The following is an 18,712-nucleotide window of genomic DNA, read 5'->3' as shown; positions in this document are numbered from 1 at the left end:
TGTTACTGCATTACACGATCTTTGCATAATCTTCACAGCCAACCTTGACCTCAGTATCTTGTATCATGAATCTTGTATCTTGTATCATCTGAGCTTAGATTTACTTTATCGTAATTTCCTTTAACGCAATTTATGTTAGTATCACAGTTTTACCGCTTTACTTTACTTTATCGCATTGTTTAATTACTTGTACACAAATTATTTTATACAATGAAAAACCCCTGGTCACATATATCACAAGCATAACGCAATAACCTAAAACAGTCCATGTGTTCGACCTCGGACACACCGAGAAACTTGCGGTGAAATTATACTTTGTTTCAATGCAAGGTGACAACGCACAACATACTACAAGAACATTTTTCAATAACACATATCTAGAAGTAGTATCACATATCATCATCGCATAAAATCTATGTCACAACAAGTTTATGATGCATAAGATTACATTTTGTGTTTACAAGTTTATGGCATGGACATGCATCGCATTATACAAATTATGTTCGTGTCAACTACCGAAAGAAAAAACAATTGTTGAAGATTAACTTAAGAGACCCGATCCATTCCTTAAGTTTGCGTTGTTCCCACTTCTATGTTCAGGCCCTCCGAAGGGATTCCAATAACTATTGTTGAGTGGTGATCACCCAATATTATATTTCTATACTTAGTTTCAAAATATGATTTAAATAAATCACGATCATGACAAACATGATGTGTAATGCCAGTGTCTAGCCACCACCCTTCAGAACCCTTGATGACATTTACTTTTGTGATCATAGAAACTATTCTTCTTTAGTCGAGTTCGCTTACGCCTACAAAAGCACAGGACAACGTCTGTTCCTACAATTTCTGGTCATATGCCTAGGCTTGTTACTATTGAAGTAAGGAAATTCTAGCCTTTCTCCTTAGGGGGGTTTCTGATTCTTTTGATTTTTCTGGTTGCCAGATCCACAATTCTGGACTTTCATCTTCTTTCCCTTTGGCTTTAGTCTAGGTTTTTGAATAGTAGAGGCAGGCTTTCCTGATACGACGTTTATCTCCTCCCTCTGGTCCTACTTTTGGGCTTCTTCCTCAATCCTCAAGCGCGTTATCAAACTTTCCAAGGAAAATTCTTTGGTTTTATGCCTCAAAGTATTTTTAAAGTCCTTCCACATAGGGGGTAACTTGTCAATAATAACAACAATTTAAAATTGCTCATTTAGGGGCATACCTTCGCTATGATTTCAAGAGCAATCTACTGCAGTTCATGGGACTGAGCCTCTACAAATTTTTCGTCCACCATTTGAAACTTTAAATAATGGTTGACGGCATACTTTTTCGAACTGTCCTCTTCAGTATTGTATTTTTTCTGCAACGTGTCCCAAACTTTTTTTTATTGTGGTCATTAGGCTGTAATAATCATATCAATCACTAGTCAAACTATTTAAGATAAAATTTCTTCAGAGAAAGTCATTCTCCCCCCCCCCCCCCCAAGCAGCAGCATCTTTGATCTATTGTTTGGTTGGATTTGCTTGTGGAATAGATGGCTTCTCCGTGGTGTAGGCAACAACAATCTTCTTCACCGCGAGGAAGAAAAACATCTTTTGTTTCCAACGTTTGAAGTGTGTCCTTCGTAACGAAAAGAGTAGTTGAGATCGGTGGACAAAATTTCGTTCTGTGTTGGTAAGGCCATCACACAAGGCGACAGATGAAAGACGTCTTAAAATTGTTGAACCAACTACACAATAAACAGCAACAGGGGCAGAGTCTCCGGCGAACAGTGTTGGAATGTAGGCAATAGAATCAACACCAGTGAACGAAGTAGGAAAAACCTGCAAAACAAAAACACGTGAAAGTAGGTTGAGTCACGGATCTTGCTCTCTTTAAGACGTTTTGTGGCTCTGCCCAGAGTGCAAGCAATTCGTAAAATAGCCCAGATAGAAGCCTGTCTCGATTGGAACTGCATCGAAAGTTGATCGGAATTCTCACACCCCTCTAGACTGAATATGCTAGGAAAACGTGAAGGAAAAAAGGGAGAAGGAAAGTAGGAAGGGAAGAGTTGATTTCTGATTTGTGTGTTTTCCTTCTTAAGCACCAAAGGTAATTTATAGACCTTGGGATTGTGCAAAAAAGAGAAAACGTGCGTATGTACGCACAAGGTGGGAATGGAATGAATGTGATAGAAGACTATGTAAAAAAATGGACGACCACGGTAAATTCAGAAGACTGAACGAAATGGATGATGATTTTTTTTAATAAAAAAGAAATAAAAAATATTTTAATAAAAATAATTCCACACACATGTGCCTCCCCAGCCCGATCGGACGACGGCGGTGCGCACTTTTGGTGACATCGTTAATGGCAATATCTAAAAATAGTTTGTTGATCTTACATATGACAGTGATCATAAATGAAACCTTGAGGTTGTATTCACCAGCAATGATCATATCCCGACAATTGGTGGAAAAGGAAGTGAAATTGGGGAGCCTCCTTTTGGTGACGCTTTAGCTGATGATCTCATCATCACTGTCCATCACGACAAAGCATTATGGGGGGAAGATGCACGTGAATTCAAACTAGAAAGATTTTTAGGAGTAGTCTCGAAAACCATCGAAAGAAACTTTGTTGAGTATTTGCCATTTGAGTTAGATCCTCAAAATTGTGTAGGGATGAACTTTGCGATGAATGAGGCCAAAATCGGTATGTCAATGATTCTACAAAAGTACTCATTTTCCCTCTCGCCATCATAAGCTTACATGCCGATTCAATTTCTCACTACTTGTACATAACAGGGATGTCAAGTCATTCTTTATTTCGTATCATATTAGAATCATAAAAAAAAAAAAAAAAACATAAATGTGTTTGATGTAAGAATAGACTGTTTATTTATTTTTTTTTTTTTAAAAGTTACTACAAGTTATAATTAAACATTGCATTTATTATGATATTAAATTATTGCTTATATAATATACATGGATCCTCCGTGAATTTGACATAGACATAAGAGGTCAAATCAACATTTTCATTATTTTGTAAGAAAAAACGATTAAACATTTAAAAATCATATGCAACAAAATGTCACTAATATAAATATAATATAATAATAAATATTTTAATAGCCAATGTAAGCTTAGTTAAATATTAATTAATATGGTCTTATTTTCTAAAAATCATCATCTTTACATTAATTTACTATAAATTCTATTTTTTTTAATATCCACTGACATTTTCATAAATTTGAAATATCAAAATCTAGACATTAAGGGCAATCATTATAAGAAACAAAATGCACATTCAAAGTCCAAAGTTGCAGCTTTTTTTCCCCTTTCCCTATTATTACTCCAAATTTAAAAGATATATGTCGGGTGAAATTGATAGGGAAAAATTAAGCTTTCAAACTAAGCTTGTGGGTCCATGCAATTAGATCATATCAAGGTATGAAAGTTTGAACAATTTCAAACTAAGCTTTAATATTGACAAGGCCCATGGACTTTTGGGTCCATGTGATAGGTCATATCAAAGTTAAACGAAAATTTTGGTTTTATATTTCAACATCAAAGCCTAAACATAGCCTAAACATAGTTCAACCTTTTTTTTTAATAATAAATGTGAGAGTACGAAGATTCGAACCTCTCTAATTCAAGAGAGAATGAGTATTAATTATTGTTGAACTTTATTTATATGATTATCATATATCTCAACTGACTAAGATATATGCTCTTAATTAAAAAGTTAAAGATTTGAATCTTTCCATCCCTATTTGTTGAACTCAAAAAATAATAATAACATCCTAATTGTGGGTTAGGATATCAAACTGAGCATGACTCAACTATCCGAGCATAACTCAATTATTGCATCATGGTCCAAAATGTCAGATGTTGGAGTCTCCACTCCATATATTGTTGAATTAAAAAATAAATAAATTTAGGTCAATCAATAATAGTAGAGCTGGGAGATTCTACCCCACGTATTTTTAAAAAATTTTAAACTCGGATTCCGTTTGATGGCTATTTGATTTTTGAAAATTAAGCTTATAAATACTACTTTGACTCATGTATTTTTATGTTTTGTTATCTTACCTTTCTTTTTTTTAATAAAAGAAAAAATTACAAAAGTCACCTCTAAAATATGGTGATAGTTGTAATAATACCCTTAAACTAGTTTGAAAATCTAATTTTTACAACTTTTATAAGTTAGTTTGAGGGTCCAATTTTAACACTAATATAAGTTTGAGGGCTCAATTTTTTATCATTGAAAGTTTGAGAGTACAATTGTAACTAATATCATGCTTCAAGAGTGGTTTTTACAATTTTTTCTTAAAAAACCAAAACAAATTTTAAAAATAAAAAATAGTTTTCAAAAGTTTTTTTTTTGAAAAAAGAATTTAACTAAGAATTCAAATATTTCTTTAATAAAAGATAAAAACCACATAAATAAAACTTAGGTGAAAAACAAACATAAATTTCGAAAATAGAAAAATATTGAAAACTAAAAATAAAGTCGTTAGGAAAAAATCACCATCGATATGAAGCATGCGTAAATTATTAACAATGAATATAACATTTCATCTGAGGCAGTGGCTTACCCACTCACACGTCCCACCATTATCGAACTTGAACAGGGGCGGGTCAATCCACCGCCTTTCTCTGACTTTTCCCCATATCTTCATCCTTTCATCTCCGCCATTTTAGCCTACGCCGCCGTAGCCATCATCTTCCTCCGTCTTCTCCGCCCCCACTCATTCCATCGCCGCCCACTAATTTGATTGGGACCAAACGCCAGGTTCTTTTTCTTTGTCCCTCTCGTTATTCAATCTGTTGAACATTGATTATCTTTTATCCCAAAATGAGCTTAATTCAATTGGTGTTACTGTCGATCTCGAACACCTTTATAGTCGGAGATTTGATTTTCCAAACTAAGCTGGTTTTGAAATCATTCTCTTCCTAGAAATGGGAAAAGGATAAAAAGAGTTAGAATCGAACATCTACCTTCGAAGTAGATAGTACAACCTTTATGCTAATTGAATTCATGTTTTTTAACTTAAATTTCAAATTTCCTAACTTTCCCTTTTTTGTTACCAAATTACAAATACGTGGACTAAAATCGAACAGCGTATAAATACCATAATGTTAATGCATACACTCAAGACCAAAATGGTATTTTAATCCCAAACAAACATTTTGTTGATAAAAAAGATAGTTTAAAAAGAAAAAGTACTTCAGAGTATTAAACTGAATAAAAGCAACATAACTTTCAACTTTCAATCTTAATAATTTCACATGAGAGCCCATTGCTTGTCAGTGCAATATCAGATGCAATCTTGAAGCAATTAGTCAAATGATTTTGAGCAACAAACAACAGTGAACCCAAAGAACAGAGAAAAAGTGAGATGGAATGTAAGATAATCATTTACATTTCAACATTTCTTTTTGGGTGTCTTCTTTTTGGTGTCATCAAGCTCTTTGTCAAACTATGGTGGACTCCCATGAGGATTCAGAGGTTCATGAGGTCACAGGGGATTCAAGGTCCTTCTTATAAGTTCATCCAAGGCAACACTAGAGATGTTTACACCAAAAGAATGCAGGCCATGGCCACACCCATGGACCTTTCCCATCACATTCTCCCCAGAGTTATGCCTAGTGTTCACTCTTGGCTCAACCTTTATGGTACAAAACTCATCTTGACCTTTCACTTTTTCTGTTGGAATGCCTTAATTCTTGTTATCTGGTACTTTGAATGTAAACGACCAAGCACGGGAGATTATATGTCTTGTCCCTACCCGTGGACGTAGTAAATACACGGTTAATGAACTACATAAATCTCTATGTCAATCTTTACTGTTTACGATTTTCTCGCTTTCTTTGCTTATTGATTTCATAACATTTTCCTTTTCATTAACTCGTGAGTTTCGTTCCTGAACCTTTAGGGATATGCTTTTAAGAATAAATTCTTGAATTTTAGAGTTTAAGAGGTCTCTTAACTATTATGTTCGAGTCTAATGTCTTGCAAACCGGATACTTATTGAACACAATTGAAAGTTAAAAGAGATCGATCTATCAAACATAACTGTTGGAATGTCTTGAATTTGTTGTCTGACAAAACAAACTATTCAAAATTCGTATTTAGCATATTTAATTATTTATGGTTATTTACGATTATGACCCTAATGTTTAGAGAGCCGTACTATATAAATTATCTAACCCTAGTGGTGTCATTTTGTATTTAGAAAACATTCTCTCTAATACTATTATTCTCTGTATGCCCCATGAATGTAGGTAACATACTGTTAGTGAACCACGTATATATGTGTCAATCTCTTTTACGTTTTTTTTTTTTTTTTTTGTATTCTTTAATTACTGATTTCATAACAACAGGGAGGAACTTTCTTCAGTGGTTCGGAGTTGATGCTCAGTTGATCATTACCGACCCTGAGATGATCAAAGAAGTGCTCCATGATCGACAAAAAAACTTCCCAAAAGCAAAACTCCAAGGCCACATTCATAGAATTTTTGGAAATGGACTGGCCACAGCCGAGGGTGAAAGATGGGCCAAGTCCAGGAAAATAGCCAACTTTGCTTTCCATGGAGACAGCCTCAAAGTAATTAAGTCCATACTTGATTTCAGTTTCAAATTTTGGTGAATTTTACGTTGAGATTTGATTGAACTGTTATGAGATTATTGGAACTGTACTGCAGAACATGATCCCAACCATGATTGAGTGTGGTGAGAAGATGACTGAAGGGTGGAAGAATTATGAAGGAAAAGAATTGGATGTGTTCAAGGAATTCAAAGTATACACTTTGGATGTCATTTCTCATACTGCTTTTGGAAGTAGTTACCAACAAGGAAAAGATATCTTCCACATGCTACAAGAGCTTTGTGAGCTATCAATCAGAAATGGATATAAAATTAAGCTACCCATAATTAGGTAGTTTAGCTCGGTTTGATAACCATTTGAATTGTTTTAAATTAAGCTTACGAACGCTACTCTTGATAAGTTTGTTGTTTCGGAATTCAAATGTTTCATATGAAAATTATGGTAAGAACATTGAAAAGAGACAAGCATAAATTGGGGCTTACTTTTGTTAGTTGAGTTCCTAAATTACTTGATGAAAACTGATGTTATGTTAATAGAAATGAAGCTGATTTTGATTTGTTTGCAGTAAGATTTTGAAATCCAAAGATGATTATGAAGGAGAAAGGCTTGAAAAGAGAATGAAAGATTGCTTCATGGAAATCATAAAAGGGAGAGAGGAGAAGTTGAGGAATGGTGAGGCAGATGGTTATGGTAATGACTTTCTGGGATTGTTGGTGAAAGCAAAGAATGACCCTGAAATATCACAGAGGATTTCTGTGGAAGATATTGTGGATGAATGCAAGACATTTTACTTTGCTGGACATGAGACCACCAATGTTTTGCTGGCTTGGACTATGTTTCTTCTGGCATTGCATAAAGAATGGCAAGAGGAAGCAAGAAATGAAGTCTTGAAGGTATTTGGAGACAAGAATCCAACATTGGAAGGCCTTCCGAAATTAAGAATGGTAAGAAATTATGACGTATAGATCAACATAGCAACTAAGATCTACTGATTTGATACCATGTTATTAATTATTGGTCCTGTGCGTGTTTGCTTTTACAATGGGTAGATGATGATCATCATCAATGAATGCCTGAGGCTATATCCACCAGCGATGACGGTATCACGGCTAGTAGAGAAGGAAGTGAGACTGGGAAACTTGGTGGTTCCGACGATGACTAAGCTTGTAATTCCAACGGTAGCAGTTCATCATGACATGACATTTTGGGGGGAGGATGCACATGAATTCAAACCAGAGAGATTTTTAGAAGGGGTGGGGAAAGCCACTGAAAGCAACTCGGCCGCATATATCCCATTCGGATTGGGGCCTCGAAATTGCGTGGGGATGAACTTTGCAATGAATGAGGCCAAAATTGCAATGTCGATGATTCTACAGAGATATTCCTTTGACCTCTCACCGGCCTACGTGCACATGCCGGCGCAATTGTTAACCATTTCCCCACAAAATGGAGTTCAAGTTATACTAAATTCAATAACATATCACAAAGCCTGAAATGAACGTTGTTTGGGTGTTAATAAGAAACAAAATGTATGGTTGGTACTCTATTTAGGGTGTTGATAGTGTATGACACACCTCATAGGAATTTCCTAAAACTCGCCGTTTGTAATTATAGAAACATATTTAATTTATCAATAAAAGTATTATTGAATATTTTATTTAATAAAAATTTTATTGAAATTGAAATTGCATTATGTTACAAAATCCAATAAACGAATCTACTGGCTATAATATGAATATTGTAACTTTATGTAGAGACATAAAAGATGATCAAGTTATAGTATATAGCCAAAAAAGTCTATAAGTATATAGATGAGATTGGATATCTCATCTTGGGGACACTATGAATGTGGCTTACTTTGTATACTGATACAAACGATGTGATCCCGAAATCGTTCATGTGGAGACATGCGATTGGGGTATCCTATGCAAAAGAGTTTTGCATGAGATCGGATCACGAAATAGTCATTTTTCTTTATAATGACTGTTTACTATTAAAACTGACTATTTCAATTCGATAGATCGAATAGGTAGCTGGGGACATAGTCCTGCAAGACGAAATTCACTCCTACTCATTTTAGGGTTTGTTCTCTTAAGTACTGATTCATGGTCTTGAACAAAGGGATCCCGCCCTTTCATGGCCGAAAGGGACATGGTTTATTAGTTGGACTATAGACCAATTGTTTAATAGATGATCAGTAGGAGCTTAAGGAGCAAGGTGTATTTACAATGGTAAAACGATAATTTTGACCTAGCTATAAATATGAACGACCTGTTAAAGATCGACTTACTGATCATGGTTAAATCAAGTGGACAGAAATATATCTTCAATGAGGAGAGTGCAACCATTGAGCTATAGTGGTATGTCTCGGTGGTTAGTGAATATTGATTAACTCGGATTAAAGAGTTTAACTGATTAATCTCAAATCATTGGCGCTCATGATATCTAAGTTCATAAGGTCCCTTTACTAGCTCGTAAAACATTACACCTAGATTAGAAAATTGAGCGAATTTGAAGTGTTCAAATCCAGGGTTTGAATTTGTAATGTTCAAATTCAATTTAGGGTTTGGATAATTATATTCGATATAATTAACATTTGAATTTATCGAAATAAAATGTAATTTAAGAGTTTAAAATATATAAATATTGATTTAAATATTGATTACATGAATGGAGATTCATGTTTGAACTAGGTATTTTATTAATTTAATATTTTATATTAAATTATTATTATTTAATTAATTAAATTTGTTTAATTGATTATTTAAATGAAATTAATTTCAAATTAAAAATTCAATTTTAGGAATTGAATTTGTTGTTTAAATTAATTAATTACAATTAATTTAAATAAAAATTTGGAATTTAATTGAAAGTGGATATTTTCAAGATTTGATCTTGTTAGTGGGTTTTTTTCCCTTATTCAACACCTAGACTACTAAGTTAATGCTTCTTGAAGTGTCAATTTGTGAATGCTTAGTGCTTGCATGTATTAACTAAATAAAAACCTCAAATTTTTATGAATTGAAAATCATGCATTCTGAAATTTATGCAAAAAAAAAAAAAAAAAAAAAGCCTATTTAACTCTCAAATCCTCTCCAATCTCTTGCTTAATCCATCTCAATTTAGAGTTTTCACCACTCAATCCAAAACTGAAAATAGTAGAGAAGCTTCTTTTGGTGGTCTACTAAGGATTTGGAGATCCAATTCGTGGAATTCAGCAAGAAATTGAAGTGAATCTAGAAATGTATACACAAATGAAACTCTCGTTATATTGAAATTGTTTTTCAACATGCTTTAAACTCAAATTAAATGTAATTAGGGTGTTTAATGATTCTCTTAGCTTCTGCCTTATGCATGTTTACTCTATCGATAGCTTCTGTCCAACATTTTTCTAGTAAAAGAGCATCGGACAGCTGACATCTTACCCTTTCAAGTATTGTTATGTTAAGTCTTTCAACCACCTCGTTTTGTTGAGGTGTATACATCATTGTTTTGTCTTACAACTCCATTATCCCTGCAAAATTTGTTGAAATCTTCTCCACAAAACTCTAAACCATTATCAGTTATCAAATGTTTTATTTGTTTAAAGGTTTACTTTTCAATTAGGATCTTCCACTCTTTAAATTTCCCAAAAACTTATTCTTTTATTTTAAAGAAATATACCAAACTTTTCCTAGAAAAGTCATCAATAAAATATAGGAAGTACCTTGCACCACTTAGGGAGGGAGAGTGAGTTGGACCCAAAGGTCAGAATGCACATACTTTAGAATTTCTTTAGTAGTGTGTCGTCCCTTTGGAAAATTCTGCCCAGTAGTCTTTCCAAGTATGCAATACTCACAAAAGTGCAAGTTATCTCCAATCCCTTTAGGCAATATCCCTTCACACTAATATTGATAATCTTTTGTCATAGCTCCTCTTCAGTAGGATCTCCATCTGAAGCAATCAAGTTTGATCGTGACATCTGTACATCTTTAATAACATACAACCCATTGATCTTACTAGCCACAAGAACTATCTTTAAGACTTTTATAATCTTAAAGGTTCCTCCAACTCCCCTATACTCATAACCTATGGAGTCAAACATCCCCAATGATAGGAGATTTCTCTTCAAAGTAGGAATATGTCTTACATTCCTAATAAGCTTCACTGAACCATCTTTCTTCTTTAAGGAAGCAGAACCAATCCCAACAACTTTACATGTGTTGTTATTCCTCATGTAAATTAGTCATCCATCTCACTTCTTACAAGTACAAAACCACCATTTAGATGGTGTCATATGGGTTGAACATCCAAAGTCTATAATCCAATTATGGGTCTCCATAGAATTCGGACTTACACACTCATTAGTGGTCGCCAAAGCATCCGAATATGTGAAGGAATTTTCTCTCGATTTTTCCTCTGTCTGTTTTCCTCATTATTTTTATTCAGTTTCCTTTTCAAGGAATAGCAATCCTTCTTCATATGTCCCATTTTGTGACAAAAATGACACTTAATTTTGGATTTATCTTCACCATTCTATTTTCTTTTAACAGGATTTTTTGTCTTTTCTTTAGAACAACCCCTCAATAACTTAACTATAGCCTCTGTTGTAATCTTCTCTTCCATACTTCATAGTCACTTTAACATCTTTGAATGACTCTAGTAGTGAATTTAGAAAAATGAATGCATCATTTCCTTTACCAATGTTGTCTCTCATTGATTTAAACTCAGAAGAAAACCTCTTAAAATCATTTAGATTATCTATGAGAGACTTTGCAGCATTCATTCAATAGGTAAAGAATCTTTCCTTAGGAAAGCCTTTTAGGTAGATCTTTATTGAGATAAATCTCATTTAGCTTACTCCAAAGATTAAGGCAGTCTTTTGATCAACAATCTACCTTAATACACTATCGGTCACATTTAAAACTATGGTTTCATAAGCATTTACCTCCGTAGTTTCTTTTTTAGCATTAATTAAGGTAGTTGTCAGCTTTGTAGGGTCTGAAATGGCCAAGAGAGCCTTCCGTTGTCCAAGAACAACTTTAATTTTTGCCTTCCACAATTCTAAATCACTTCTCCTATCAAAGTTAAGTATTTTTTAAATCTGGTTGCAGTCATTCTTGAATTTCAAGAACACAAATCTCGGTTTCTTAATCTTCAAAGAATCTAAATCTTGGACTCTTCTTGGCTCTGATACAACTTGTTGGATTTTAATTTTATTAACCCAATTGCCCAGGCCAAGAAGAATGAAAGAAAATAAACCAGCCACATTGATAGTTTGAAAACCACACACATTTCACTCAATTTTCTAGCTGGTTGATGCGAGATTGATCAATTCTTTCTCTTCAGGCCAGCACAGGCAAATATACACCAAGATGGAAGTTTGAAAGCTCTCTCCAACGTGATTCTCAAAGACTCAAAGAAGGAGATGATATTCACTCACCTTTCTCTCTTTTCACTCACAGATATTCAAAGAGAAGATTTTCAGATAGTAGATTCAATCAGCAAGGAGAAGAAGATGAAGATTAAGATCGATAAAGAAGAAAGTGGTTCAATTAATGAGGCCTACATCCATTGTACAAGCGTTTTTCTAATTTTTATTCATTTCAAAGCTTTGTAGAGAATTATAAAAATGAATTCACTCCTCTCTAATCCTAATTTTATTAACCCAAAATATGGACTTCAGCTTATTCTTCATCCACTTCCCATTATATGCTTCTCAATCCAGTATTATCTTCAACTTTCATTAATTAGTAGTAATAGTGAACAAGATGAAGTTATATATTGTTATAATAGAAAGTGTTTGGAGCGCTGAATTATTATTAAATTTGAAGATGTCTTGTGAGTAGAGTTAAATTAATTTGTGTTTAGAGTATAAAATTTATGTTGAGGATGGAGAATTGTTTGAAATGGATTTTTGAAGTTTGTACATACAATTAGAGTCATATACTAACATTAGAATTTTTAATAATAAAAAAATTGATTTTAAATTTTTCTATATTATAATTAGAAATTTTGTCTCTTACCTTTCAGAATTTTGAGAAAAGTACATTTTCTTTTATGGGACTTTTGTTTATCCAATATTTACTGAGGAGAAAAGATACATCTTTTTATGGCTGTGGTTTCTACTTCCTTATTTTTGTTTTATTTGATTTGAATTAAAGTTATGAGACTTTTGTCTATCCAATATTTCCTGATCAGGAGAATGTTATGAATTAACTGTATAAGTTTATTTGAAAAACATATTGTTTAGAAAATAATTTACTTTGACTATTTAATTTCTTTTTTTTTTTAATTTTATTTACTTTATTTATTTTTTTAGAATAGAAGACTTCAATTATGCCACGTGGACCAAATAAAAATTGTAAACTCTGAGTCCACGAAGAGAAATATCCAACCCAAACCCTTGAATTACTCTTAGGGCCAATTTGGGGGCTCAATATCCTATGTGGGGAGATGATATATCCCCTATATCATCGTTTGGCTCACTGATATATCATTACCCCTTTTCACTTCCTTAAGGAACTCTATGGAGGAGAGAACCTTGAGCGGAAGCGGATCAACAAAACTCTATTTTCATTGAATATAAAATTTTACACTAAACAAGTAACAAAATATGCATTTAATTATAAATTACAGCTTGCTTAGAAAGGGTTTCAAGAAACCTCACATTTGAAGACATTTTCTTCACGTTTTCTCTCGAACAATTCACGAACAACTTGAAATCTTTCTTCATGAATAACCTCAAATACGAACGAACACTACCACGAATGTTTTCTTGGTATTCTCAGAGTGAGAACTCAAGAGTAGTGGGCTCTGGCTATTTTGGATTTTGAGGGAAAATTTAATGTAGAGGAGGAAAGATTGAGAATTCTCTCAAAAACTCAAACACACATAACTCTTTGTTGTTTTTTTCACCTTCTCCAAATCGTTCAACCTTAATAAGAAGAAGAAAAAAATTCTTTTCTACTTGCCAAATATAATCACCACCCACTTACGTGGGTGGAGAGAAAAGAAAGGAAGAGAGTTGTAACTCCTTTTCTTATTATTAAAATAATAATAATATAAATATAAATATGATAACTAACTTATCATATTATATATATATATATATATATATATATATATATATATATATATATTAAATTATATGTTATATCAAATATAACATATAACATATAACCTATAGTTTTAATATTGTATCACATACAATATAAACTATAGTTTCTTTTCTCTATTATATGACATTTAATATAAATCATATTTATATTAAATTTATCAACTATGAATCTCATTCATAGAAAATATATCTGAATCTCATTCAAATATTTATTTTCTCTCATTAAGATATAATGTATCAAATACATTATGACAATTATATCACATATAATTGAAACAACGTAATTACATCATATATAATTAAATCTCTCTATTAATTTGAGCAATCTAAATTAATCCAAAAACTGATTCTCAATTAATCCTATTGAGCTACCAAGGGGACCTCATGGACTTGTAGCTTGAAGTTTGAACGGTACATGAATAATTAATTAAACTCTTTAATTACATTATTCACCATCCGTTAACTGTCGGACACTCCACTAAAGAACGACAGCTGCACTCTTCGCACTACAAATAAATTTATATGTCCATTGGATATAACCAATCTACAGTATGATGACCCTTCACAAATTGCTCGTAAGTACAATTAGATCAAATCATCGTTTTGCCCCTGTAGTTACATCTAACTCCTTAAGTACTATTGATCCCACTAATGACAATAGATCATAGTCCTACCATGACTAAACTCCTCTCAGGCAAGGAAAGGATGTGGTGCCACATTGTTCAAGACCTGGAATCAGTCCTTAAAGGAGTAATTTATCTACTTACCCCTGTCTCGGGGAAGTCGTGAATTCCATTTTGTGTAGCTATGTTCCCAACTCTCCAATCAGACGAATCTCCAAAATGGTAGACTTGTTAAGTCAGCAATCTGGCCACTATCACCCATACAAATAAAATGATCACCCTTATAGGCAGAAGTTCACAACTCATTTAAGATTCAGGTTATGTTATCTATGATCACCCTGGTGAAATGTAAGTCTCAATTATGAATGACATTATATAATGAGACTAAATATTTCATGGTCAAACTCCTTTGTATAGAATACCCTCGCTCACATGTCTATACATGAATGATCATGATTAGATCATTTGTAGCACTTTACAACAATTGTAATACCTACAAAGTGGGTCATACTCGTAGTGTCACCAGGATAAGGTACCTAGCCTTATCCATCTACTACAGACTATTTAGGTTATCACTAAAAAATGATCCACCTGTATAAACATAATCGTATGTCTCTACATACATGTTTAAGTTACAAAGATAATCTTAGATGTTAGTTTATTGATTTATGGTTAATGAAACTGAAATATCATATATTTTATAGACAACAAATAGAATATCAAATATTTTATTAAATACATAATGAGTTTGTTCAATAATGTTTACAAACTATAGGATCCTATGAGATTTAGGGCATCAACCCTAACACTTTCAACATGTGTACAGTAACCCTTATTTAACAACTCTCTCAACTTCTCCACCTCACACTTCCTATGTCTCCTCCCTTCTCATACCCAATCGTCACTCACATCATTCTCTCCTCTCTTCCTATGGCCCACTTACATTTTTATTTCTTTATTCTTTTCTTGAGTTTATTTCATTATACTTTGGGTGTAATTTTTTTCCACTATATCCAATTTATTAAGAAACCATGGTATTTCAATCTAGTTCCATGCACCCATTTTTTACCTTCAATTTACATACATCGTTTTTTCTTTCAGTGTCCTGTGATAGGGTAAATTAATAATTTATTATCTATAAATTATGTCATTCAAGTTTTCATTTTTATTTGCTTAGTATATCAATTATTTATCTATATAATGCCCATTAAAAAAATCACAATATTTTGGATTAAATCTTTATACACAATTTCTCAAAAATATAAAAATGTCTTCATATACAACATCAATATTCAAAATCTACTATTCAAAGCCTATTATAAAACCTTAATAGTAAACTCATCCATGAATATATATGAGAAAAGCCTCAACGAAATCCCTAAAATCAAACATAAGCAAAAGTTTTTTTTAAAATGCTTCACAAAAATATTTAACTAACCATTCATAACCTTAAGTTTTCGATAGTTTTTAAAAATTAAATTTATAAATACTACTTTCACTTGTTTATTTTTATTTTTTATTTGTCTTATTTTTGAAGACTTTTTTCAAAATTCAAGTCATGATTGAAGATATATATATTAGGAAGTGGAAAAATGTTTTAGAAAAAAAGTTGGTACATCCATCCATGGTTTAGAATTAAATTTCGTATTTTTAAATATAGGTATTTCGTTGACTGATTAATCTTTAAATTTTGATTAAATTTTTTTAAACAACAATATTAAAGAATAATAATTAAATTATAAGATTAAAAAAAATAGTCTTCATATAGGCAAATTATTTTATAGTACTGACATATGAACTTTGCACACTCAAATACAGACATATGAACTACTACATAACAACTCTCATATCAAAATACAAACATATGAACTCAAACAACACAACTCTACACCCCAAACACAAACATAAAACTCCCCAAACATCAGAATTTCTCAGACATCAGAATTCTAGACATCTTATACCATCTTAACGCCTCAAACAACCCCTTAGTATTCAAGGATATGTCATGGGTTCTCCTCTAGCTAGCCATCAACATTTACGACAAAGATGCGAACCTGTAAAAAATATATGTCTTAACCAATTGACTTGAGACCAAACAAATATATCTACATTTCCTTTACTCACAAAAGCAAAACCATATTTAAAAAGGAAAAAAATTACCACGTGTTAACTCGTGATTAGTGGATAAGTTGCATAAAAATGGGTGTGGTTTGAGGCATCGCAAGTGTTTTATTATTTTTTTGTCACTCCCACCATTTGGTTCTAATTTGATGAGTGTGCCTAAATTCCCAAGAAAGGACCAAAGTTCCATCCAATCTCTTAAGCACAAACCTTTCAACCAACACATAACACCCAAATCTCTTCCACACAATTCCCACGCCTTCAAACTCTTCTCTTCTTTTCACTTTCACTTCCTTTTCTTTCCCTTCTTCAACCCATTCAAATCCCCCTTCTTCCTCCTGCCATTTAATCCTCTCCACAATCGCCAAGCTCAACCCAATCTTCGCCGGACTAAACCACACAAAACCATTGCCGACATCTCTCTCACCTCCAGCCACCGTCTTCCCTAAAACCACCACCACTTCCTTCTCCACAGAAACACCAAACTCCACTACTCTGTTTCCATCCTCAAAATTTTCACACTCAAAAATCTCCTCCCAACTCTGCTCGAGGGTCATTTCGTAATACATAGATCTGTCCATCTGAACATCCACGTCGCCGTCACGGATGAAAATGTAAGGGCAGTACCATTTTCCGACGACGACGGGACTGGAAATCTTGCAGGGTAAAGGAAAATTGAAGTCTGGGAGTTGGGATCGGAGAACAGAGTCTACGCCGTGTGCTTCCATGGAGTCGAAACCGTCGATTTTTGAGGTGTGGGCAGTCCAACCTGGTCTTCTGAATAAAAAGGGAGGAATCCCATCAGCCGCCATTGAAATTGCTTCAAAACCTTCGTGGCCGGAAAGGGATCTTGTGGGGATAATTTGGAATTGTTGGTATGTGTTGTTTGGATTGAATTGTCTTGGGGGAACATCTCGAACCACTTTACAGCAGCAGAATGTGGCTTTTTCTTCTTCACTTGAACTTGTATATGCTTTCCTGTAATCATCATTTTGAGAAGAAAGAAATGATAGAAACTCAAATCTGTAAACAATTTGGGTTTGTTTATAATTTATTGGGTTTCTTGTTTTCGAAATTCTAAAAAATATTTTCAAAATTGAGGCTGAATTTCAAAAACTAGTCAAAGTAACTTATCCATGTTTTGTTTAGTTTTAAATTTAAAATTCAACCGTAGACAAAAAAAACAGAATTAGTCTTTATGGCCCTAAATTAAAAGGGAAAAGGAGAAATACCCGGCATGTTCACCGCGAGTTTGGATAATATAGTAGCGATGGGAAGACAGGGGTAGATCAAGAACAGGAATGAAAACGGCGTAGAAGTAATCGTTGTTGTCGTGATATTCTGAAGGATCGAAACCATAGGAATACTCGAGATTCAATTTTTTGTTCTGTGGGAAAGGCAAATCCATGGTCAAGTGCTCCCGAAAAACTGAGAAACAGCATCTTCGTTCGGCTTTGATATCTTGGACGATCAATATCCCCGAATTTGGACCGGCGGGAGGCGGCGCCGACAGCTCCGACGGGTTATTTTTGTACAGAGAAAGAGACCTTGTGACGTACATCATGTAATGTATTTTTTTTTTCCGTTTGATGAAAATAAAATATATTAGTGGCACACAGGTTGCGTATATTATATATAATATACCGTGGAGATTTTTTTTGCTTCCTACTTTGCCCTCCATTTTAAAACAAATACCCATTATACCCTTATGTTTTCTCTATGAAAATTTTGTAAAAGTATAAAAACGTGGGAGAGAGAAATTTGATAAAAATGTGGGTGTTCACACTAGGTTCCGGATTATTTGAATTTTCAACTAGCAATTACAATCTTCTTCTTTGATGATTGGCAAGAGGTCAACTTCAAGAGTCTTGAAAAATTCTCTCTAGTTATAGAATTTATGACTCTAATAATGGGCAAAGCCCCTCTATAAAGTTTTCAGATATATTTCATGAGTTTAAGTTTGGTTGGTTCATAGATGGTCCGATTAATTAGATTTGGGCCGTATTTGACATTTAGGTCAAATTAAGCATATTTTTGGGCTCAACTTTTAACTCAAATAATAATATCAAATTAGGTCAAATTAATCATTCAACGATCATGATAAAATCACCTGCATCATCGAAATTTGTCTTCAACTTCAATTTGGGACACATGTTACCTCCTAGTTAGTCCCAAATTAGAATTTCATAATGATGTGGCAGTTTATGATTGGTCCAAAATTTCTCGTTTAACAATTACCCATTTATGCACACATATGGGTGGATGAATCTCGAAAAATATAAGGTTGGAATA

The 18,712-nt window shown here is 33.3% G+C and overlaps 2 protein-coding genes across 5 annotated transcripts; one reads left to right on the top strand and one right to left on the bottom strand.

Annotated features, from left to right (window-relative positions):
* The first annotated feature begins 4,421 nt into the window (after nt 1-4,421).
* On the top strand, nt 4,422-8,245 carry LOC120081826 (cytochrome P450 CYP749A22-like). Of its 3 annotated transcripts, none has more exons than XM_039036996.2 (6): nt 4,422-4,761; nt 5,281-5,645; nt 6,354-6,577; nt 6,675-6,907; nt 7,143-7,521; nt 7,627-8,245. In XM_039036996.2, exons 2-6 carry the CDS (start codon nt 5,369-5,371, stop codon nt 8,068-8,070), a joined length of 1,557 nt encoding a protein of 518 aa, XP_038892924.1. In that variant the 5' UTR covers nt 4,422-4,761; nt 5,281-5,368; the 3' UTR covers nt 8,071-8,245. The 3 variants fall into 3 exon arrangements, with proteins under 3 accessions (XP_038892924.1, XP_038892926.1, XP_090171642.1); XM_039036998.2 differs by having other exon boundaries at nt 4,532-4,761; nt 5,438-5,645; XM_090315516.1 differs by having other exon boundaries at nt 4,566-4,761; nt 5,292-5,645.
* A 7,798-nt stretch (nt 8,246-16,043) lies between these two features.
* Nucleotides 16,044-18,080, bottom strand: LOC120081844 (uncharacterized). Of its 2 annotated transcripts, XR_005482965.2 has the most exons (3): nt 17,653-18,080; nt 16,460-17,398; nt 16,044-16,353 (listed from the first exon to the last, which is right to left on the bottom strand). XR_005482965.2 is itself a non-coding variant. In XM_039037019.2 (2 exons), exons 1-2 carry the CDS (start codon nt 17,982-17,984, stop codon nt 16,543-16,545), a joined length of 1,188 nt encoding a protein of 395 aa, XP_038892947.1. In that variant the 5' UTR covers nt 17,985-18,080; the 3' UTR covers nt 16,044-16,542. The 2 variants fall into 2 exon arrangements, 1 of the variants encoding a protein (XP_038892947.1); XM_039037019.2 differs by having other exon boundaries at nt 16,044-17,398.
* Nucleotides 18,081-18,712: the final 632 nt, after the last annotated feature.

The sequence above is a fragment of the Benincasa hispida genome, chromosome 7, assembly GCF_027475165.1.
Source record: "Benincasa hispida cultivar pf3 chromosome 7, pf3_genome.v1.1, whole genome shotgun sequence".
NCBI classification, from domain to species: Eukaryota; Viridiplantae; Streptophyta; class Magnoliopsida; order Cucurbitales; family Cucurbitaceae; genus Benincasa; species Benincasa hispida.
Note: the sequence above shows the minus strand (reverse complement) of the source record. Positions and strands in the feature narration are given on the sequence as shown.

Coding starts and splice junctions, on each gene's coding strand:
- LOC120081826 (XM_039036996.2), top strand. CDS start 5,369: ATGGAATGTAAGATAATCATTTACATTTCAACATTTCTTTTTGGGTGT. Junction 5,646..6,353: donor CTCTTGGCTCAACCTTTATG/GTACAAAACTCA, acceptor TCATAACAACAG/GGAGGAACTTTCTTCAGTGG. Junction 7,522..7,626: donor GCCTTCCGAAATTAAGAATG/GTAAGAAATTAT, acceptor TACAATGGGTAG/ATGATGATCATCATCAATGA.
- LOC120081844 (XM_039037019.2), bottom strand. CDS start 17,984: ATGATGTACGTCACAAGGTCTCTTTCTCTGTACAAAAATAACCCGTCG. Junction 17,399..17,652: donor ACTCGCGGTGAACATGCCGG/GTATTTCTCCTT, acceptor TGATGATTACAG/GAAAGCATATACAAGTTCAA.